General features: G+C 41.2%; 1 protein-coding gene across 2 annotated transcripts in view; it reads left to right on the plus strand.

Annotated features, from left to right (window-relative positions):
* The window catches only part of LOC133622443 (voltage-gated delayed rectifier potassium channel KCNH8-like), a 109,056-nt gene that overhangs the window by 64,403 nt on the left and 20,762 nt on the right, over window positions 1-23,891 (plus strand). For both annotated transcript variants that reach the window (XM_061985196.1, XM_061985197.1), the window contains 2 exons: window positions 2,069-2,318; window positions 14,483-14,697. In XM_061985196.1, the coding sequence (XP_061841180.1) occupies window positions 2,069-2,318; window positions 14,483-14,697 (465 nt within the window). The remainder of the gene's footprint in view (window positions 1-2,068; window positions 2,319-14,482; window positions 14,698-23,891) is intronic.

The following is a 23,891-nucleotide window of genomic DNA, read 5'->3' on the forward strand; positions in this document are numbered from 1 at the left end:
GTATAAAAGCAGCTTCCATGAAATGCTCAGTCAATCACAAACAAGGATGGGGCGAGGGTCACCACTTTGTCAACAAATGCGTGAGCAAATTGTTTAAGAACAGCATTTCTTAACAAGCTATTGCAAGGAATTTGGGGATTTCACCATCGACGGTCCGTAATATCATCAAAAGGTCCAGAAAATGGAGAAATCACTGCACGTAAGCAGCAAGGCTGAAAACCAACATTGAATGTCCATGACCTTCGACCCCTCAGGCTTTGCATCAAAAAGCGCAAAGTTCATAAGCCAGCATCTGTGATGGTATGGGGGTGTATTAGTGCCCAAGGCATGGGTAACTTACACATTTGTGAAGGCACCATAAATGCTGAAAGGTACATACAGGTTTTGGAGCAACATATGTTTCCATCCAAGCAATGTTATCATGCCCCTGCTTATTTCAGCAAGACAATGCGAAGCCATGTGTTACAACAGCGTGGCTTCATAATAAAAGAGTGCGGGTACTAGACTGGCCTGCCTGTAGTCCAGACCTGTCTCCCATTGAAAATATGTGGCGCATTATGAAGCCTAAAATACCAACAACTTAAGCTGTACATCAAGCAAGAATGGGAAAGAATTCCACCTGAAAAGCTTCAAAAATTGGTCTCCTCAGTTCCCAAACATTTACTGAGTGTTGTTAAAAGGAAAGGCCATGTAATACATTGGTAAAAATGCCCGTGCCAACTTTTTGCAATGTTGGCATTCATTTCTAAGTTAACTATTATTTGCAAAAAAGTTTCTCAGTTTGAACATTAAATATCTTGTCTTTGCAGTCTATTCAATTGAATATACGTTGAAAAGGATTTGCAAATCATTGTATTCTGTTTTTATATACAAATTACACAACGTGCCAACTTCACTGGTTTTGGGTTTTGTACATGTCATTTCTGTTTCTACATGGTTGCACGTTAAGAATTATCCACTCTCTGTATGGTCTTTATATAGAAGAGTTTTTCGATTAATTTATCTTATAAGAGGTGATGGTTAAAGTATTTGTTGGACAAAGTTATTCGGCTGCCTCAAAAGCGTTAACTTTCTAACGCGCTAAAAGCATTATTTCCCGCCTTGTCGCTGTTTCAGCATGTAAGTTTAAACCATAGACTATAAAAATGGGACCCATTACCTCCCTGTTTGGCACTCAGCATCAAGGGTTGGAATTGGGGGTTAAATCACCAAAATGATTCCCGAGCGTGGCCACCGCTGCTGCTCACTGCTCCCCTCACATCCCAGGGGGTGAGCAAGGGCGTGTTTATATGCAAATTATGATAGACACACACGCGCTACCCATTTGACATTCAGCAACTTAAGAACAGCAGGTGGGAACAATTTGGCCACTTAAGAACACGTCATGAATTTGAATGGACTCCTCTTAGGAAATCATTTAGGAAGAAAGATAAGAGGAAAAGTTGGGAACTTATTGCTGAATGGGCCCCATTGTGTTTATCTTCTTTGTGCAAAACCAAGGCCAAAGCTAGTAACTTCTAAGGCGTTGCCCAAAGAAAGGAAAATAGTACCCTAAAACAAGTAACAAAATATTTGACTCTGAGGGGCATACCTGTAAATTGAACTAAAAAGCTAGCGTGCCAAGTAAAAAAACATTTGACACGGAGGTTTGGGCCTGCAAAATTTGCCAAAAAAGCTAGCATGCCAATTTTAGCATGCTAATGTTAGCAATGAACTAACTTTAGCAGGGAGCATTTTGACTTTTAAACAGTTTGAATCTGTTGGGAAATGTGAAAGTATTAACATTCAATGGCAAAGTAGGAAATCCATTTTTCACTGGCAAAGTAGGAAATCCATTTTTCACCATTAAAAATGCACAGCCTGAATGTCCTGAATAACTGGATAAGTGAAAATGTCACATTACATAAGATCGATGACGCAAAAGTTATTCTATGACTTTGGGTTTGTCAAAAAAGGCCCACCCAACTTCGTGCCAGTATGTTAGATTGCGTTCATGATTATTTTCATCGCGTCCTCGATGGCTTTGTAGGTCTCATTCAACTGGTCTCACCTTGTATCCACTCCCCAGCTGCTGAAGGACTTCCCAGATGAGCTGAGGGCCGACATCGCCATGCACCTGAACAAGGAGCTGCTGCAGCTGCCGCTCTTTGAGTCGGCCAGCAGAGGATGCCTGCGCTCCCTCTCGCTAATCATCAAGACGTCCTTCTGTGCGCCCGGGGAGTTCCTTATCCGCCAGGGCGACGCCCTGCAGGCCATCTACTTTGTGTGCTCAGGCTCCATGGAGGTTCTGAAGGACAACACCGTGCTCGCCATTCTAGGTAACAAAAAGCACATGTTTGGATTTCGCATGGCAATCAAAACAAAGCTCAGAACTCTGAAGTTCAGAACCATGGACAGCAGCAAGGAACTCTAGTGCCACATGTAGACAGCACACACCACCAAACTCAACACATTCATCGCCATTTGTTTAGCATTTAATTATTTAAAAGGGACAGGGCATGTTCATGAACATTAAAAATGTAAATATGCCAAAATTAGCACAAAGGCTACTTCACTTACATAGTCCCTGGCTGGCCCAAGCAAGAAATAAGAAAACACTTAAAGGGGAAATGCACTTTGAACACATGATTTCAAAGATGATAAAACACCCTTTGAGGCTAATAGGAGTCACTGTTGTAGCCCTCTAAAACAATTTCAAAACCCTCCATCAACGTTTTGTATACTCACTGGAATAATGTAGTAAAAGACATGTTAATAACTATGTAATATGTTTGCAGCACACTTTTAACTTCTCGCAACAACTGTGTGTTCCTACTTCTGGGAACAAACGCGTGAGTTTGCTCTATTCATGGAAAAATTGGTAACAGACCACAAAGACGACTATTTTTGGACAAATGAGGATTCACAACATTATATTTTTTAAGCTGAATACACTGAGGATGAACTACTGCTTCTAGAAGCGAGCGTGAAGCTTGGAGCCAAGCTATTTTGACATAAACGGAGTGCTTACCCGAATAAACTGGAAACAAACGTCACTGTTGTAGCCTTCAAAGCCCTCTAAAACAATTTCAAAACCCTCCATCAACGTTTTGCATACTCACTGGAATAATGTAGTAAAAGACACATTAATAACAATATGTAATATTTTTGCAGCACACTTTTAACTTCTGGCAACAACTGTGTGTTCCTACTTCTGGGAACAAACGCGTGAGTGTGTTCTAATCATGTAAAAATCGGTAACAGACCATAAAGACGACTATTTTTAGACAAATGAGGATTCACAACCTTATATTTTTGAAGCTGAACACACTGAGGATGAACTACTGCTTCTAGAAGCGAGCGCCAAGCTTGGAGCCAAGCTATTTTGACATAAACGGAGTGCTTACCCAAATAAACTGGAAAAAAACGTAACTATTGTAGCCTTCAAAGCCCTCTAAAACAATTTCAAAACCCTCCAACGTTTTATATACTCGCTGGAATAATGTAGTAAAAGACATGTTAATAACAATGTGTAATATTTTTGCAGCATACTTTTAACTTCTGGCAACAACTGTCTGTTCCTACTTATGGGAACAAACGCGTGAGTGTGCTCTAATCATGGAAAAATCGGTAGCAGACAATAAAGACGACTATTTTTGGACAAATGAGGATTCACAACATTATATTTTTGAAGCTGAAGACACTGAGGATGAACTACTGCTTCTAGAAGCGAGCGTGAAGCTTGGAGCCAAGCTATTTTGACATAAACGGAGTGCTTACCCAAATAAACTGGAAAAAAACATCACTGTTGTAGCCTTCAAAGCCCTCTAAAACAATTTCAAAACCCTCCATCAACGTTTAATATACTCACTGGAATAATGTAGTAAAAGACATGTTAATAACTATGTGTAATATTTTTGCAGCACACTTTTAACTTCTGGCAACAACTGTGTGTTCCTACTTCTGGGAAAAAACCCGTGAGTGTGTTCTAATCATGGAAAAATCGGTAACAGACAACAAAGACGACTATTTTTGGAGAAATCAGGATTCACAACCTTATATTTTTGAAGCTGAATACACTGAGGATGAACTTCACTTTTATCTCCTGTTGGATCGACATTGTTCGAAGATGGAGAAAGGCTAGCTGTTAGCTTCAAGCTAACCATCACCCGACCAAACTCCTCCACCCCAAAAACATACTTTGCAGGTCAACAAACCTGGAAAATATGTGCCTTTTGAAGTGCGTTATGATAATTGCGCATGCGTCGCCAGGCTCTGCTTTTTATCCATAGACTTATCAGATAACATTTTTTATTATCTATAGCAGGGGTGTCAAAAAGCCATTTGCGGCCTGCACCTAATGTTTTAAAGGCCCACGGCACATTCTAAAAATACTATTAAAATAAACAAAAACATAACAAAAGTGGAATATAAAAAGCTTACAGGTGAAATGTAATTTAGAAAAAGTTGCAATGTTGACTAATAAAACAAAGCTGTTTTTTTCTTTAAAACTGGCATTGCTCAAAACATAATATTGAATCAAAATCAATGTTTTTATGACTTATTGACCTATCCAAGGCTCCGATTACTTCACATCAAATATTCCACTTTGGAAATATATTTTTTAGTGAAAGATTTTGCATATTTTGTGTGTTTGCCATAAAAAAAACAGTTTTCTTTCACAAAAAGGGCATCAACCAAACAAACAAACAAAAAACAACATAAAAAAACCCCCAACAACTTAGAATTGACGGATAGATCTAAAGTTGATGTAAACTCTCGAGATTTAAACGGTAAATAAATAATTTATGTATGTCCTTGCACACCGTTATCATCATTTCGAAGCAAAAAACATTTTACACTTTTATACTGAAATAAATACACCTACAACTTATTAAATGAAAATATAGAAAAAACAACCGGCAGCGGTAAAGTTTAGATCCATGAAGGAAAGAAGAAAGTGAATGAATGTTTATAACTGAATACATTTACATATGCATACAAATTTGTTTTCTTTTGTATTATTCTTTAATTAATTAAGTAACGTTTATGACAACCTTTTTCCAAAACACAATATAGAATGTGAGATATAACAGGATAATGCATACATTTATCATTTGTTTTCAAAACGCTCACAAAAAAGTGGGACCCCAAAAATGTAATGTGGCACCCCATTTTTATGACTTGATGGGGTCCCTGAGACCCCATTTTGATCATTTCTAGCGCTATCACTGAGTATAAAAGTATTTATATTTTAACAGGAAAAAATGTTGTAAAATATTTTTCATATAAAATAAATAAATAAATGAATAGTATATACAATGAATAAGTAGATAAATAAATATATATTTGTTGTTGTTTATTATTTATTGTCTCTTTTGATTTTTTTTGTTGGGTGACGTGTTTTGGTGATTTGGTATTGGAAGGGAGGATGTTTTATAAATGAAGGTCATTGTGCAGTTAAGAAAACAACCAATAATGTAACGTAATCATTTTTTGCATGATCTGATTATATTAAAGTTTAAATACATGTAATTTATTCTGTCAAAATTGAAAGAACGCAAACATATAGTGAGAAAGATTTAGTGCTGTATTGATGCCCATTATTAAGACACTTTTGCAGACCACCTAAAACAATGTTGTGGGCCTGATCTGAGCTTGACACCCGTGTCCAAGTAGAAATAATACATTATTAGACTTTTTTTAGACTAGACCAGGGGTTGGCAACCTTTACCAGTCAAAGAGCCATTTTGACCAGTTTCGCAAATTATAGAAAACAATGGGAGCCGCAAATTTTTTTTGAAATTTTAAATGAAATAACACTGCATACAAAGTTTTTTTTTTGCTTTGTGCTATGTATAAACCAGGGGTCTCAGACACGCTGCCCACACCTTTATATGGAATTTGAAAGCTCGTGCGGCACGCGGGTTTTAAATGAATGGCACTTGTCAGCGTCATGCGTGCCGTGAAGGTACAGCATTTAGCACCCACTACAACCAGCGTGCCTGATCAGCCACACGTTGTATGGTGTTTACACTTGCTCACGTCGGTTACAGCAAGGCATACTTGGTCAACAACCACACAGGTTACACTGACGGTGGCGGTATAAAAAAAACTATAACACTCTTACTAATAATGCGCCACACTGTGAACCCACACCAAACAAGAATGACAAACACATTTCGGGAGAACATCTGCACAGTAACACAACATAAACACAACAGGACAAATACCCAGAATCCCATGCAGCCCTAACTCTTCCGGGATACATTATACACCCCCGCTACCAAACCCCGCCCACCTCAACCGAGCACAGAGGGGGGGTGGGGAGGTGATGTGTGAGGGAGCAGGGTTGGGGTGGGGGCGGGGTTTGGTGGTAGCAGGGGTGTATAATGTAGCGTGGAAGAGTCAGGGCTGCATGGGATTCTGGGTGTTTGTTCTGTTGTGTTTATGTTGTGTTAAGGTGCAGATGTTCTCCCGAAATGTGTTTGCCATTCTTGTTTGGTTTTGGTTCAAATTGTGGCGCATTATTAGTAAGAGTGTTAAAGTTGTTTTATATGACCACCGTCAGTGTAACCTGTGTGGCTGTTGACAAAGTATGCCTTGCTGTCACGTACGTGTGCAAGCTGAAGATGTATATTGTATAACAAGTGTTGGACTGGCACACTGTTAATACAGATTGTAGAGAGTGTCAAATGTTGTACCATCATGGCACGCCCATATTATAGCTGTAAGGGTGAAAATCGGTGAATATTAATCCCGGGAGTTTTCTGCGAGAGGCATTGAAATCCGGAAGTCTCACGGGAAAATGGGGGGGGGTTCAGCAAGTAAGCTGCTGAGCCGCATCAGAGTGATCAAAGAGCCGCATGCGGCTCCGGAGCCGCATGCGACCCCTGGACTAGACTTTAGACTTCCTTTTTATTGTCATTCAAATTTGAACTTCACAGCACAGATAAGAACAAAATTTCGTTACATAAGCTCATGGTAGTGCAGGATAAAAAAGCAATAAGGTGCATATATAAATAAATAAATATATATAAATATAAATAATATATACATATATATATATATATATATATAAAATAAATAAATATATATAAATAAATAAATAGATTAAGGCTGAAACGACGCGTCGACGTAGTCGACGTCATCGGTTACGTAAATACGTCGACGTCGTTTTTATGCGTCGACGCGTCGCATATTTACGTCACACTGCCGTCATGGCGGAGCGCAAAGCAGACGATGCGAGCGGTGCGAGCGAGGGGAAAAAAGCACGCCAAAAGTCGTCAAAAGTGTGGGAGTATTTCAATAAACGGCCTTATAAGGTTGTAGCGGCGAACAGCTGTCTCGTCAGCTGACGCGCGAGCTCGCAACCGTGGCTGTTTAGCAACCAGCCAAACCCCACTTAATAAAATTATATTTTATCTTAGAGCACATCCGCATCCCTATTCACCTAGGCAACCCCAGGAAATGTATATAATTCGGCATTATTTCGGCCAGTCGGCTTATTTGATCAGAGCCGATCAGTTTACGTTCACGCGCAGGTATAACGCGGGGCGCTCGATCCCGTCTCATCTGCTGGTGCGCGAGCCCAGTAATTAGACCGCTGTGTCAAATCAAGGAGTACAAAAGACGCCAGCGCAGAGTGGAAAATGGTTTAGTTCATTACAGATAACCAAGAGTTGTGCCAAAAGTGTTGGGGGGGGGGTTGTGTGCATGTAGCGTGCTTAGTCTGGAGGCTAAATACACACAGTGTGTTATGTAACTGTTGTTTAGTGTTGATATTCTTTGCTTAGTTTGATAAATGTTGTAGCAGTTTGCTTCATCAGGAGGGTGAAGTCACTCAACTTCAAGTGTTGGATTTAACTGTGTTGGATCATTGGCTGCTGGTGAGGCAATAGAAAAAGGGGCATTTTTCTACCAGTAGACAGCGTTTAAGATTGAGTGTTTCACTGCTAAATTAATAATATATTTATATTGAATATGGATTTTAAATATGTATCTAAATAGGTGGTTAATTGGTTAGGTATTTTTGTATTTGCATATTGGGTTTTCTGCTGCATTTATCTATTGTGTTTCTGGGTTTAAATGTATTTTATATGTATCTTGGTGCATTTATGTTGAGACAATTTATTTAAAATCTGTTTTAACTTAAAGGGAAAAGATGTGTCCATTTTCTTGCACTTGTTTAATGGTTAAGAGTTTGATAGCCTAATTAATAATTGTAAATTATGGTATTGATAGTTGATTGATTTTTTACAGCATGTTAATCTTGTGGTGTTTTGTCCTTAAAGGTTTTTCACCTACTAAAGATGCTAAAGGCTACTAAAGGCTACTAAAGACAGCTAATGACAGCTAAAGAAACTAAAGTCTACTAACACTGCTAAAGACTGCTAAAAAGACTAAAGAAGAAAAAAGAAGCTGTTTCTTCGTTGGAAAAACTGTTGCAAACTAAAGGAAAATAAAAGGAATAAGTAACTACGGTCTGGTCTTTTGAGTGAAATCCAGAAGCCACATTCAGCATTGGTACATCCCTTCAAGTGTGGGATAAGCACAGCGAAAAAAGCAAAACACTTGACAGTTGTTGTATGCACACTGTGTCGAGCGGAAATGGCCTATCATAGCAGCACAACGGCTATGAAGGAACATTTGAAAAGAAAACACCCGACAGCGTTCTTGCCATCACCATCAACTAGTCAATCGTCCGCGTGAGTATACGTTGTCATCATTACACAAAAACATGAATGTGTCATTTGTATCTGCATTGTAAATTCATAAACTAAAACACTGTTTCGCTCTGAGAGGCGCGTTTGGCGTGCCTGTTCAGTGTTTACAAAGACGCGCTCCTCTTTAACGCTAACGTTAACTAGTTGTGCAAATACCTTTTACAACATTAACAGTTACATATACTATGTACAAACCAACAATTAACTTTCACTTTAATCATACTATCATTGTTGCGTTATTAAGCAAAATAAGCAATACTTTTACTTTTGTTGAAATGTTTACACTGATACAGAATATTTCCTTTTGCACTTTTTTGTATTGGATGTTTATCTTTATTTTTGCACATTTTAAAGCAAAATAAGCAATACTTTTACTTTTGAAATGCTTATACTTTTGCAGAATATTAAGATTTGCACTGGATGTTTACTTTTATATTTGCACATTAAAAAGCAAATAAGCTACTTTTAATTTTGTTAAATGTTAAAAGTTTTAAATGTTTACATTGTTACAGAATATTTTGTCAAGTTGTTGTCAATGTTGACTGAGTGGCCATACTTTTTTTTTGTAAATAAAAGTCATGACTTTTGAAAAAACTGGCCAACATTTATTTTTTCATCTTCATTTTAAATTAAAAAAAATAATCGGTAAAAGGAAAAATAATCTATAGATTAATCGAAAAAAATAATCTATAGATTAACCGATTAATCGAAAAAAAAATAATCTATAGATTAATCGATAGAAAAATAATCGTTAGCTGCAGCCTTAAAATAGATTACTGTACAGATAAATATACAGTCATGGATGCTCCGGTATTGTTACCTTGTGCCTCTAAAACATCCGTTATGCCACCAGACCGCATACTTTTCGCCATCCTCTGCAAACCCATATCTTCCGAGCCCTCCTTATAAATCCAAACGGCAACACTGGTTCTTAACTGCTGGTGTAACTAATGAAGTGAGCTGTGCCTGCAGAGGGCCTCATTAGCATCTTGGCCTGGGTGTGTGCACATGTTCACAACCTAATGCAAGAAACACACACACACACTTTGTCATCTCTCTCCCTGGTGGGCTGATCCACAGTAGTTGTGTTGTTCTTCTCCAGGAACCACAACTCCACACACACACAAATGACTTTGGCACTACCACTTTGGATTTACAGCTCAGCAGGGGGGAGAAGGAGCTTAGAGAAAATAGTGCAACACGGCGTACATCACCGCCTTTAAAGTGCATCTTTCTCCCGCAGCTACGTTTGTCAATCAATCAATTTCCTTTATTTAACCAGGTAAAGCCTCATTGTGTAAATGCTCCAAAGAATTCACACATATGGTTTTCTACACCAAAATTCATCTATTTATTATTCAACGTATCATTATTATTCTTCTCCAGATGTTGGCAGGCTCTACCTTTCACATTTTTTACCCAATTCAAACCGTTCTAACTCCAAACTGTTCAGCCTATTCAGGAATCACATGCTTTTCCTTGACACATTGCAAAAATTCCCAGATTTACCAGAATTCCAGGTTTTCCGGTACATTTTTCCCATTCAAAATGAATTGGCCATTTTTCAAACTTCCACCATTTCCACATTTTTCAACCGATTCAAACCATTCCACCTTCAACACATTCCACCATCCTGGAAATTTAAACTACCGTATTTTTCGGAGTATAAGTCGCACGGGAGTATAAGTCGCACCTGCCCAAAATGCATAATAAAGAAGGGAAAAAACATATATAAGTCGCACTGTAGTATAAGTCGCATTTTTTGGGGAAATGTATTTGCTAAAAGCCAACACCAAGAATAGACATTTGAAAGGCAATTTAAAATAAATAAAGAATAGTGAACAACAGGCTGAATAAGTGTACGTTATATGAGGCATAAATAACCAACTGAGAACGTGCCTGGTATGTTAACGTAACATATTATGGTAAGAGTCATTCAAATAACTATAACATATAGAACATGCTATACGTTTACCAAACAATCTGTCACTCCTAATCGCTAAATCCCATGAAATCTTATACGTCTAGTCTCTTACGTGAATGAGCTAAATAATATTATTTGATATTTTACGGTAATGTGTTAATAATTTCACACATATGTCGCTCCCGAGTATAAGTCGCACCCCCGGGCCAAACTATGAAAAAAACTTTTTCCAAATTCAAAAAAATTCCAGGATTTTCCAGAATTCCTCATTTCCCAAAGCCCTATTTCCACCCTTTATTCTGGCGACTACTCCTTCCAAATCATTCCTCTTAAAGGGGAACATTATCACCAGACCTATGTAAGCGTCAATATATACCTTGATGTTGCAGAAAAAAGACCATATATTTTTTTAACCGATTTCCGAACTCTAAATGGGTGAATTTTGGCGAATTAAACGCCTTTCTATTATTCGCTCTCGGAGCGATGACGTCACAACGTGACGTCACATCGGGAAGCAATCCGCCATTTTCTCAAACACATTACAAACACCGAATCAAATCAGCTCTGTTATTTTCCGTTTTTTCGACTGTTTTCCGTACCTTGGAGACATCATGCCTCGTCGGTGTGTTGTCGGAGGGTGTAACAACACGAACAGGGACGGATTCAAGTTGCACCAGTGGCCCAAAGATGCGAAAGTGGCAAGAAATTGGACGAAATTTGTTCAAAATACGAGGTTGTGGGGAAAGCCGACAAAAATGGTCAGTCGTTTGTTCCGCACACTTTACCGACGAAAGCTATGCTACGACAGAGATGGCAAGAATGTGTGGATATCCTGCGACACTCAAAGCAGATGTATTTCCAACGATAAAGTCAAAGAAATCTGCCGCCAGACCCCCATTGAATCTGCCGGAGTGTGTGAGCAATTCAGGGGCAAAGGACCTCGGTAGCACGGCAAGCAATGGCGGCAGTTTGTTCCCGCAGACGAGCGAGCTAAACCCCCTGGATGTCTTGGCTCACACCGCTTCTACCGTTTCTTATGCCACCGAAGATGATCAAGAGAAGAATATCGACCCTAGCTTCCCTGGCCTGCTGACATCAACTCCAAAACTGGACAGATCAGCTTTCAGGAAAAGAGAGCGGATGAGGGTATGTCTACAGAATATATTAATTAATGAAAACTTTATTCATTACTCGTGGTTTTACGTAAATTGTTATGCATAAACTGTGTTTACCAATAATTTAGCTTAAAAACATTACAACACTTAAAAACAAACACATACCAATCGTTGGTTCGAAGGCGATCGCCGAATTCGTCCTCGCTTTCTCCCGTGTCGCTGGCTGTCGTGTCGTTTTTGTTGGTTTCGCTTGCATACGGTTCAAACCGATATGGCTCAATAGCTTCAGTTTCTTCTTCAATTTCGCTTAAGCCGCTGAAATCCGAGTCTGAATCCGAGCTAATGTCGCTATACCTTGCTGTTCTATCCGCCATGTATGTTTGTGTTGGCATCACTATGTGACGTCACAGGAAAATGGACGGGTGTATATAACGATGGTTAAAATCAGGCACTTTGAAGCTTTTTTTAGGGATATTGCGTGATGGGTAAAATTTTGAAAAAAACTTCGAAAAATAAAATAAGCCACTGGGAACTGATTTTTAATGGTTTTAACCCTTCTGAAATCGTGATAATGTTCCCCTTTAATCAGGACAAAAAACTAAGTTGTTTTTTGAACAGGAAAAATTCCTGGTTTTCCCAAAATTCCAGGAATTCCGTAATACCATTTCTCAATTCAACATGTTACTACTTCAAGATTTCTCGACCGATTTGCAAAATTCCAACACCAACCATTGTTTACCATTTTCGAAATAATTCCTGCTTTTCCCGAAATTCCCAAATATTTGGAAAAATCCCATTGAAATCAATGGGACATTCTTCAAAGTTCCACAACTCCCACATTTTTCATCTGATTCAAACTGTTCCAGCTTCAAAATATTCCGCCGGTTTGGGAATTGTGTGCTCCCTTTCAACAATTCTAAAAAAATTCCGGGATTTCAGTTCAACGTCAGCATTGGAGCATTCACACACAATTCCTTCAGGAATTGTCTCATCTAGTTGAGATTAAAATCTCTTTTTCAAGAGCGACCTCACAAAGAGGGCGGCACAAACAAAGTTACGATAATAATTACAACAAGACAATACAACAGAACAACAGCAGTCATACCACTACAGGCCAAAAATAATTTAAAACGATTAAGTAATAATTCAATTTAAAAGCAAGTACATTGGCCAAGAGAATTGGATTCTCGATCTTTTAAAATGGACTTAAACTCCTCCAAAGTGATATATTCTGGTAGCCTCACATCTTTCTGGTTGTCATTCCATGACCAGGGAGCAGCATAATGGAAGGCTTTTTTTTTTAACAAGTTCTGTGTTGGCTCTAGGAACCAACATGTGGAGGGCATCCTGTGAGCGTAGGCTGTAATGACTGGAGTCTCCACACACAAAGGAACACAGATGCAGTCATGGTCAAAAGTTTACATACACTTGTAAAGAACATAACATCATGGCTGTCTTGAGTTTCCAATCATTTCTACAACTCTTGTTTTTTTGTGATAGAGTGATTGGAGCACATATTTGTTGGTCACAAAAAATATTCATGAAGTTTGGTTCTTTTATGAATTTATTATGGGTCTACTGAAAATGTGACCAAATCTGCTGGGTCAAAAGTATACATACAGCAATGTTAATATTTGGTTACATGTCCCTTGGCAAGTTTCACTGCTATAAGGCGCTTTTGGTAGCCATTCACAAGCTTCTGGTTGGATTTTTGACTACTCCTCTTGACAAAATTGGTGCAGTTCAGCTAAATGTGTTGGTTTTCTGACATAGACTTGTTTCTTCAGCATTGTCCACAAGTTTAAGTCAGGACTCTGGGAAGGCCATTCTAAAACCTTAATTCTAGCCTGATGTAGCCATTCCTTTACCACTTTTGACGTGTGTTTGGGATCATTGTCCTATTGGAACACCCAACTGCGCCCAAGACCCAACCTCTGTGCTGATGATTTTAGGTTGTCCTGAAGAATTTGGAGGTAATCCTCTTTTTTCATTGTCCCATTTACTTTCTGTAAGGCACCAGTTCCATTGGCAGTAAAACAGGCCCAGAACATAATACTACCACCACCATGCTTGACGGTAGGATGGTGTTCCTGGGATTAAAGGCCTCACCTTTTCTCCTCCAAACTTATTGCTGGGTATTGTGGCCAAACAGCTACATTTTTGTTTCATCTGACATCACATGGACAAAGATAAGACCTTCTGGAGGAAAGTTCTGTATGTGTATGTAAATTTTTGACCACGACTGTAGGTGGAGACAAGTCCAAGAAGAACATTTGTATATAAAAAATATCCATCGAAAAAGTCTTCGGGCAGTTAAAGATGGACAGTTTTCCTTTGCATATAAAGTGCAGTGGTGGACACGATTTCCACAACCAGTAATAAAAAGCAAGTCTCAATAATCAAGTAAAGGAATAAAGGTGGATGAGATCAGATATTTCCTAACTTTTAGGGAAAAACAAGACTTATTTCTGAAAAAGAAACCCAATTTAATTTTGAAGCTTAGAGACAAGCTATTCTATGTGTGCTTTAAAAGACAATCTCTCATCAATAATAATTCCTAAGTACTTATATGTTGTGACCAACTCAAGTTCGACCCCCTGAGTAGTCAATATTTTAGGGATGTTCAATGGCAGCCGTTTGCCATTTGAGAATAACATCACCTTAGATTTGTCTGCATTTAGCACTAGCCTAAGTAATAATAATAATAATAAGTAATCACATTTTTCTTTACAATCCAGGACGAGGCGACCTGATTGGCTCTGACTGTCTGACGCAGGAGGAAGTGATTAAGACCAACGCCTGCGTGAAGGCCCTGACCTACTGTGACCTGCAGTACATCAGCCTCAAAGGCCTCCGTGAGGTTCTGTGCCTGTACCCTGACTACGCGCAGAAGTTCCTCTCCGAGATCCAACACGATCTAACGTATAACCTCCGGGAAGGACACAGCATGGAGGTACGGCGATATTACAAGAGCAGCTAACCTTACCACGATACATTAAAGCCCCAGCGGCTCCCCCGGGGGTTCCCAAGATGTTCCCCAGCCAGATGGCAAGTCCTTCTGGCATGTTCTGCGTATGTCCCTGGATGCAAGAATCAAGAGCAAAAATGAAATAGAATTTTCTCCAATCAAAACCCAAAGCTAATAATCAATGCAGACCAGTTGCGTTCCTTATTGTGAGGGATGGGTACCAGATTTGGTACTTTTATAAGTACCGATTCACGTAAAATCAACTAATACCATATTTCGATACATTTGCTGCATGTGACGTCACAAAACAGTCACATTTTGTAGCGGACTGCTTCAATTTTCCGTGCCATCAAAGTAAGGCTGGGCACTAAGACCCAAAATTCATACCACATAATAAATTGAATTCCTTCAGGGTAACGGTATATATCGCGGTGTAAATGTCGCAGGTGCACAACTTGTAATGGAAGTGCTTCTGAATGGGTTTTGTAATACTTTAGCAAAGCTACCGTATTTTTCGGACTATAAGTCGCAGTTTTTTTCATAGTTTGGCCGGGGGTGCGACTTATACTCAGGAGCGACTTATGTGTGAAATTATTAACACATTACCGTAAAATATCAAATAATATTATTTAGCTCATTCACGTAAGAGACTAGACGTATAAGATTTCATGGGATTTAGCAATCAGGAGTGACAGATTGTTTGGTAAACGTATAGCATGTTCTATATGTTATAGTTATTTGAATGACTCTTACCATAATATGTTACGTTAACATACCGGGCACGTTCTCAGTTGGTTATTTATGCCTCATATAACGTACACTTATTCAGCCTGTTGTTCACTTTTCTTTGTATATTTTAAATTGCCTTTCAAATGTCTATTCTTGGTGTTGGGTTTTATCAAATACATTTCCCCAAAAAATGCGACTTATATTCCAGTGCGACTTATCTATATTTTTTTCCTTCTTTATTATGCATTTTCGCCTGGTGCGACTTATACTCCGGAGCGACTTACACTCCGAAAAATACGATAAATTGATTTACAAAAACAACAACAAAAAGCAAAGATATAATGTAATTTCTTCAACATTTATTAAGCATAAAAACAACAGAAGTCGGGCTAGGAAATACGGCTGATAACTATATCACAATATACTTTTTTATATTGATCGATATAGATAATTATTGACATTTTTTACGACTTATTTAGGCCTGCCAATAAATACGGTAATACATTTTCCAATTTGCCAAGGATGCTATTTATCCGTGGAGAAGGTGTCTGGTATCCAGGTAGGATGAGCGTGGCTAAGGTGGTAAAATAAATGCAGTAGATTTGAAGGTACAGGGTGACACAAAAAAAACGTTCATCAATAAAAATCGAATAACTTCCAAAATTGTATTTAAATTAACACCAAAATTCAGCTACATTAAGCTAAGTCTATGTAGCAGACATCTCTAAAGTTTCAAGTCTGTACCACAAAAACTCTTTGTCTAACTGGCGCTCAAAATATGTGCTCTAAATGAGCTCCCCGTTGCTGCAAGCATATTTGGATCCGGCGGGCAAAGTTCTCAATGACCCTCCCACATTCTTCCCTTGGGATCGCTCTTATTGCTGCTGTGATTGCTGCTTTCAGATCAGGGATAGTCTGGGGGTTGTTGCCAAACACCCTGTCCTTAAGGTATCCCCACAGATAAAAATCTGGGGCGTTCAAGTCCGGTGAATGCAGCGACCACTCCGGGCCACACCTGCAGCTGATCAGTCGGTCAGGGAAACGATGCTGTAGCCATGCCAATGATTAGTTTGAGGTGTGGGGGGTGGCACCATCCTGCTGGAACCACTGGAGGTCCCTGACGACCCCTCTTCGTCGACCAAGTGCTGTCCAGAATTTGCCGAGCACCTGAACATATCGCTCGGTGTTGATTGTCACAAACCGCTCGTTGTCGTCCTCGAACCAGAATGGTCCAATGATGCCATGTTTGGAGATGGCGACCCATGCAGTGCACTTGACAGAGTGTAATGGCCTTTGCAGACAGTACTCAGGAGGTGTGCTACCCCAGAAGATGTTGTTCTTAGAGTTCACATGACCTGACAGTGGAAAATGTGCCTCATCCGAAAACCAGACATTGTCGAGGAAGTCTGGCGCAGCGTCAATCTTATCGCAAAACCACTGGCACATGATCACTCGTTTCCTCATGTCGGCAGGTGTAAGCTTGTGTTTAATCTGTATCCTGTAAGGATAGAGGTCGAGATCTGCGATCAAAATTCTGCGCACAGACTCCCGGTTCATTCTAAGCTCCTGACTTCGTCGACGCAGACTTGCAGAGTCTCTGACTGCATCAACGTTCTGTGGTGTCCTTGATGATTTAGGTCGTCCAGAGTGTGATTGTCTGTTAGTATCTTTACAATTGAGGTTATTAACAGTCCCATGGGTTCGGAACTTGTTGACCCATCTGTAGATCATTTCTGTGGGCAGGAAATTCACGACATTCAAACCGTTCTTTGAATTGCAATTGAGCCGCATGGATAGAATTCAGCCGAAAATAGGCCTCAACTATAAATGTCTTTTGTTCAGTAGTCCATGGCATCTCCAAGTTGACATTTTCTAAACTTTTAGAACATTAATTCTTCTTGGTAAATCTGAAAAATAAAAATAATTGATTCATTATTTCAAAAGTTATTCAAGTTTAGGTGATGAACGCTTTTTTTGTGTCACCCTGGTAGTTGCAGTTTTAAAGGGGACCATTATCACAATTTCAGAAGGGTTAAAACCATTAAAAATCAGTTCCCAGTGGCTTATTTTATTTTTCAAAGTTTTTTTCAAAATTTTACCCATCACGCAATATCCCTAAAAAAAGCTTCAAAGTGCCTGATTTTAACCATCGTTATATACACCCGTCCATTTTCCTGTGACGTCACATAGTGATGCCGATACAAACAAACATGGCTGATAGAACAGCAAGTTTATAGCGACATTAGCTCGGATTCAGACTCGGATTTCAGCGGCTTAAGCGATTCAACAGATTACGCATGTATTGAAACGGATGGTTGTAGTGTGGAGGCAGGTAGCGAAAACGAAATTGAAGAAGAAACTGAAGCTATTGAGCCATATCGGTTTGAACCGTATGCAAGCGAAACCGACGAAAACGACACGACAGCCAGCGACACGGGAGAAAGCGAGGACGAATTCGGCGATCGCCTTCTAACCAACGATTGGTATGTGTTTGTTTGGCATTAAAGGAAACTAACAACTATGAACTAGGTTTACAGCATATGAAATACATTTGGCAACAACATGCACTTTGAGAGTGCAGACAGCCCAGTTTTCATCAATTAATATATTCTGTAGACATACCCTCATCCGCTCTCTTTTCCTGCGGGTCTGGCGGCAGATTTCTTTGACTTTATCGTTGGAAATGCATCTGCTTTGAGTGTCGCAGGATATCCACACATTCTTGCCATCTCTGTCGTAGCATAGCTTTCGTCGGTAAAGTGTGCGGAACAAACGTCCAATTTCTTGCCACTTTCGCATCTTTGGGCCACTGGTGGAACTTGAATCCGTCCCTGTTCGTGTTGTTGCACCCTCCAACAACACACCGGCGAGGCATGATGTCTCCAAAGTACGGAAAACAGTCGAAAAAACGGAAAATAACAGAGCTGATTTGACTCGGTGTTTGAGAAAAAGGCGGATTGCTTCCTGATGCGACGTCACATTGTGACGTCATCGCTCCGAGAGCGAATATTAGAAAGGCGTTTAATTCGCCAAAATTCACCCATTTAGAGTTCGGAAATCAGTTAAAAAAATATATGGTCTTTTTTCTGCAACATCAAGGTATATATTGACGCTTACATAGGTCTGGTGATAATGTTCCCCTTTAAGACACAAGATCAGGCATGGGCAATTATTTTGACTCGGGGGCCACATTGGCCAGTAAAATGTGTCTGGGGGGCCGGTGTGTGTGTGTGTTTGTGTCATATACAGATACTGTATATTTGATAACAGCAGGACATTTCTGTGTAACTGTGACTAATAATTGTGTGACAATATTCACCAGTTTCATTCTTTTATTTTATAACATGACACTGCAATATTTTTTGCTGTTAAAATTGTTACGCATTGTGCTGTATGTGTGCTCGGTTCCCTTTTCAAGGAACACTTTAAACATGTGTAAGTTGTTCAGGATTACTGGAATAAATTCTTAAATTGCTGTAGAAAAGCTAAACACAATAAAAACACTCACAATATGACTGAAATAATATTATGGCAGACCACCTCAAAAAAAAACTGAACGGAATTTTACAGCCTTTTTGCTGAATAAAATAATGTACATTAACATAAATAATGAGTGATTTGTAATATTAACTATGACTGATAAAACACTGAATATCAAAGTTAAAATTAAAGTACCACTGATAGTCACACACACACATACTAGGTGTGGTGAAATTACCCTCTGCATTAGACCCATCCCCTGGGAGGTGAGGGGAGCAGTGAGCAGCAGCGGTGGCCACGCCCGGGAATATTTTTTGGTGATTCAACCCCCAATTCCAACCCTTGATGCTGAGTGCCAAGCAGGGAGGTAATGGGTCTCATTTTTATAGTCTTTGGTATGACGCAGCCGGGGTTTGAACTCACGACCTACCGGTCTCAGGACGGACACTCTAAGAACATATGAACAACTTTCGTCTTTACTTCCCAGACGACTGTCTCGAGATCGATCTTTTACAATAAAGCAAAATGCAACAAGCACGGTGAAACATGAACGCAAAGGACAAAAAAACACCAACAGATCCATAAAATAATAATCTAGATAATATCACTTTTGCTCTCTTTGTTGTAGCTGAGATAGGCTCCAGCGCCCCCCGCGACCCCAAAGGGAATAAGCGGTAGAAAATGGATGGATGGATGGATGTTGTAGAAATCTGCTTCCGTGTCCCTCCCCGACACTCACTTCTCAGGCAGGCTGCAATAAACAAACCCCGCCCACTCTGCAACTTGCAGCTGCTGTGACATAGATTGCCATAATAAACCGTATATTACTCAAAAGCGCAGATTCTAACCATTGGAATGTTCTCTATAGCAGTGTTTTTCAACCTTTTTTGAGCCAAGGAAATTTTTTTTCATTGAAAAAAATGTGGAGGCACACCACCATCAGAAAACATAAAAAAAGTAACTCAGCAGCTGATATTGACAATAATACATCTCTACCGTGGCTAAATTTATAGCGTTTCTACCGCCATACAGTGCTTCCCGCGCAGCTTTACAGCCAAGCAAGCATACCTGATAGAAAGCGCTCAAAAGTGAAGCTCCCCTTGTCAAAATGTGCGAGCTCAATGCTAATTTACTGTATATATGCCATATACCGTATTTTTCGGATTATAAGTCGCTCCGGAGTATAAGTCGCACCGGCCGAAAATGCATAATAAAGAAGGAAAAAAAACATATATAAGTCGCACTGGAGTATAAGTCGCATTTTTGGGGGAAATGTATTTGATAAAACCCAACACCAAGAATAGACATTTGAAAGGCAATATAAAATAAATAAAGAATAGTGAACAACAGGCTGAATAAGTGTACGTTATATGAGGCATAAATAACCAACTGAGAACGTGCCTGGTATGTTAACGTAACATATTATGGTAAGAGTCATTCAAATAACTATAACATATAGAACATGCTATACGTTTACCAAACAATCTGTCACTCCTAATCGCTAAATCCCATTAAATCTTATACGTCTAGTCCAGGGGTGTCAAACTCAAATACAGAGTGGGCCAAAATGTAAAACTGAACAAAGCCGCGGGCCAAGGTTGAACAAATGAAACTTTTAATAGGGACCCAAACACGTTTTGCATTGAATATTGAACAAGCAAGGCTTATATAACTTTATAGTGACATGCAAAATCCAGTTTCCAAATAGTAATAATAATAATTAAAAAATATCAATGGCATATCAAATAAAATTTAAATACAAATTGAATGCCTCTTTTCTATTTGCAGCCTTCTGAGGTAAATATCAAAATAAATTTTTTCCACAGGCTAACAGTAAATTTGAAAATAAAATAATAATAATGAATTATTCAAACATTCAAGCCTTGAAGTAGCAAGAGAAAGTGCATGAATAAAACGTTAATTATTGCTCAGTTTGCTACACTGATTTGCTTTAACACTGAATATGGAACAAACAACGCTTATATAACTTAATAGTTGTCATGTCTGTGTAATCATGTTTTTGTTTTAAGTCATGTTTTTGTTTAGTTATAGGAATCTTTGGTTTCTGGCTTTTCACTCCCTTGTCTTGTTTGCATGATTATCCATTAGTTTCACCTGTTCCACGTTTGGACTCATTGTGCACTCTTGATTGTCACCATAGCAACCCATTAGTTTTCACCTGTCACGTCACGCACCTGTTTCACGTCTTGAGTCACGCACCTGTTTTCGTTAATCATGTCTGTAGTATTTAAGTTCAGTGTTTTTCAGTTTGTCTTTCTGACGACCTCACACCACATTTATGCTCTGTCCATTCCTCTAAGATCCTGCTTCATGTCCCTTGTCAAAGTAAGTTTTGGTTCCATGTTTATAGTCTTTTTGTTTTTCATAGTTTGTTCTCCGCCACTGTGCGCGCTTTGGTTTGATCCTTTTTTGTAGTTCTAGTGTTTCAATAAAAAAATGTACCTTCATTCCCGTCTCGCCCGTGCCAACTTTCCGTTGCATCCCGGAAAAGCAAACTCCCAAGATCAAGCCCTGACAGTAGGTCGTCAGCAGACCCGCTTTTCCGCACCTAAGTTGGCCGAGTTGGAAAGATTGGACGAAGGAACGTGGGAGGTCCTGCGCGCCATGGAAGCTGAGACATTCCGCTATTCCCCCACGGAGCGCAAGGATCTCATGTGGGGTCCGACCGGCAAACTGGTGCCGATCAGCTCCGTTTGGCCCGGGGACGTTGGCGCGTCATCCCAGCCAAGGAAGCGCCGCCAAAGGCGAGGGACGCCAGGAAGGACATCCGCGAGCCAGCGGGACACGCCGCTCCCACAGGCCCCGCCCCCTCCGGGCGGAAGCAAGCAACAGTCTGCCCGGCTTCCCCAGGATGACATCACAGCCCAGGATTTTTTTTTCAAGTCTTTTTCTTTTGAACACCCGCCTCCAACAAAAGACACTAATGGCATGTCTTTGATAAAACATTATCAAAACATGTTTTTAGAAATCAGGTCTAGTCAGTCACAGCCATCCCAATTTCATGCCCCGCCCCCCAAGGCTCAAGTCCCGCCCCGTCACAATTTTTTTCTTTTTTCCCGCCCACACAACCCCAGGTGGGGGATAAAGAAAAATATTGTGGCCAAAATAAAGGGGAAATTTCTGCCCTCCCCCGCCCACCCCTACAGAGAGTTCCAGACCGCAGGGAGCGCGTCTGGTATCCGCCCCTTGAGGGGGGGGGCTGGGGTCGGGAGCTGTGTAGGTGGGGTGGCTCTGCATCACCATGTCAAGCCACAGCCTCCCTCACGGCCGCCACCACCAGTGTACCGACCTGTCAAGCCACAGCCTCCAGCACGACCGCCCTCACCAGTCTTCCGACCCGTCAAGCCACAGCCTCCAGCACGACCGCCCTCACCAGTCTTCCGACCTGCCAAGCCGCAACCCCCAGCTAGGCCACCTCCACCTGCTCCACGGCTAGCACCAGTCGCAGCTCCACGGCTAGCACCTGTCGCTGCATCTGTTGCCGCACCAAGGCTAGCACCAGCTCCACCACACCAAGTTCCACGGCAGACTCCAGTACCCGCACCACGCCTAGCCGCATCATGCCAAGCTCCGGTACCAGCTCCACGCCGCCAAGCACTGCCAAGCCAAGACCAAGACCCTCCACGCCAAGACCAAGACCCTCCACGCAGTGGTTAGAGTGTCCGTCCTGAGATCGGTAGGTTGGGAGTTCAAATCCCGGCCGAGTCATACCAAAGACTATAAAAATGGGACCCATTACCTCCCTGCTTGGCACTCAGCATCAAGGGTTGGAATTGGGGGTTAAATCACCAAAATGATTCCCGGGCGCAGCCACCGCTGCTGCCCACTGCTCCCCTCACCTCCCAGGGGGTGATCAAGGGTGATGGGTCAAATGCAGAGAATAATTTCGCCACACCTAGTGTGTGTGTGACAATCATTGGTACTTTAACTTTAACTTTAAGTCCAAGACCAAGACCCTCCACGCCAAGTCCAAGACCAAGACCCTCCACGCCAAGTCCAAGACCAAGACCCTCCACGCCAAGACCAAGACCCACCACGCCAAGCTCCGGTACCAGCTCCACGACGCCAAGTGCCGCCAGTCGCAGCTCCACGACGCCAAGTGCCGCCAGTCGCAGCTCCACGACGCCAAGTGCCGCCATGCCAAGACCAAGACCAAGACCCGCCATGCCAAGACCAAGACCCGCCATGCCAAGACCAAGACCCGCCATGCCAAGACCAAGACCCGCCATGCCAAGACCAAGACCCGCCATACCAAGACCAAGACCCGCCATACCAAGACCAAGACCAAGACCCGCCATGCCAAGACCAAGACCCGCCATGCCAAGACCAAGACCCGCCATGCCAAGACCAAGACCAAGACCCACCATGCCAAGACCAAGACCCGCCATGCCAAGACCAAGACCCGCCATGCCAAGACCAAGACCCGCCATGCCAAGACCAAGACTCGCCATACCAAGACCAAGACCCACGCCTAGACCAAGACCAAGACCCACGCCGAGCTTCGCCGCCGGACGCGCCACGCCGAGCTTCGCCGCCTGACATGCCACGCCGAGCTGCCACGCCTGCCAAGTTGACGACTCGCCTGTCTCCTCGTCGGCCATGGATATGGCCGCTACCTGGTCGTCCGCTACGCCAAGTGCGCCCACCTCCCAGTCGGCCACGAATGTGGCCAATCCCTGGGCGTCCGCCTCGCCTGCTGCAGCGGCGTTCCACTCGCCGCCGCCACTTGACTTTGCCTCGGTGGATTCGGGGCCACTTGGGCTGGCGACCCACCGCCATGTCCCCCTCCCGCCCTCCCATGACTCTTGTTAATTTTTTTTATGGACATCTGGTATCTGTCCTTAAGGGAGGGGCTCTGTCATGTCTGTGTAATCATGTTTTTGTTTTAAGTCATGTTTTTGTTTAGTTATAGGAATCTTTGGTTTCTGGCTTTTCACTCCCTTGTCTTG

The sequence above is a fragment of the Nerophis lumbriciformis genome, linkage group LG23, assembly GCF_033978685.3.
Source record: "Nerophis lumbriciformis linkage group LG23, RoL_Nlum_v2.1, whole genome shotgun sequence".
NCBI lineage: Eukaryota > Metazoa > Chordata > Actinopteri > Syngnathiformes > Syngnathidae > Nerophis > Nerophis lumbriciformis.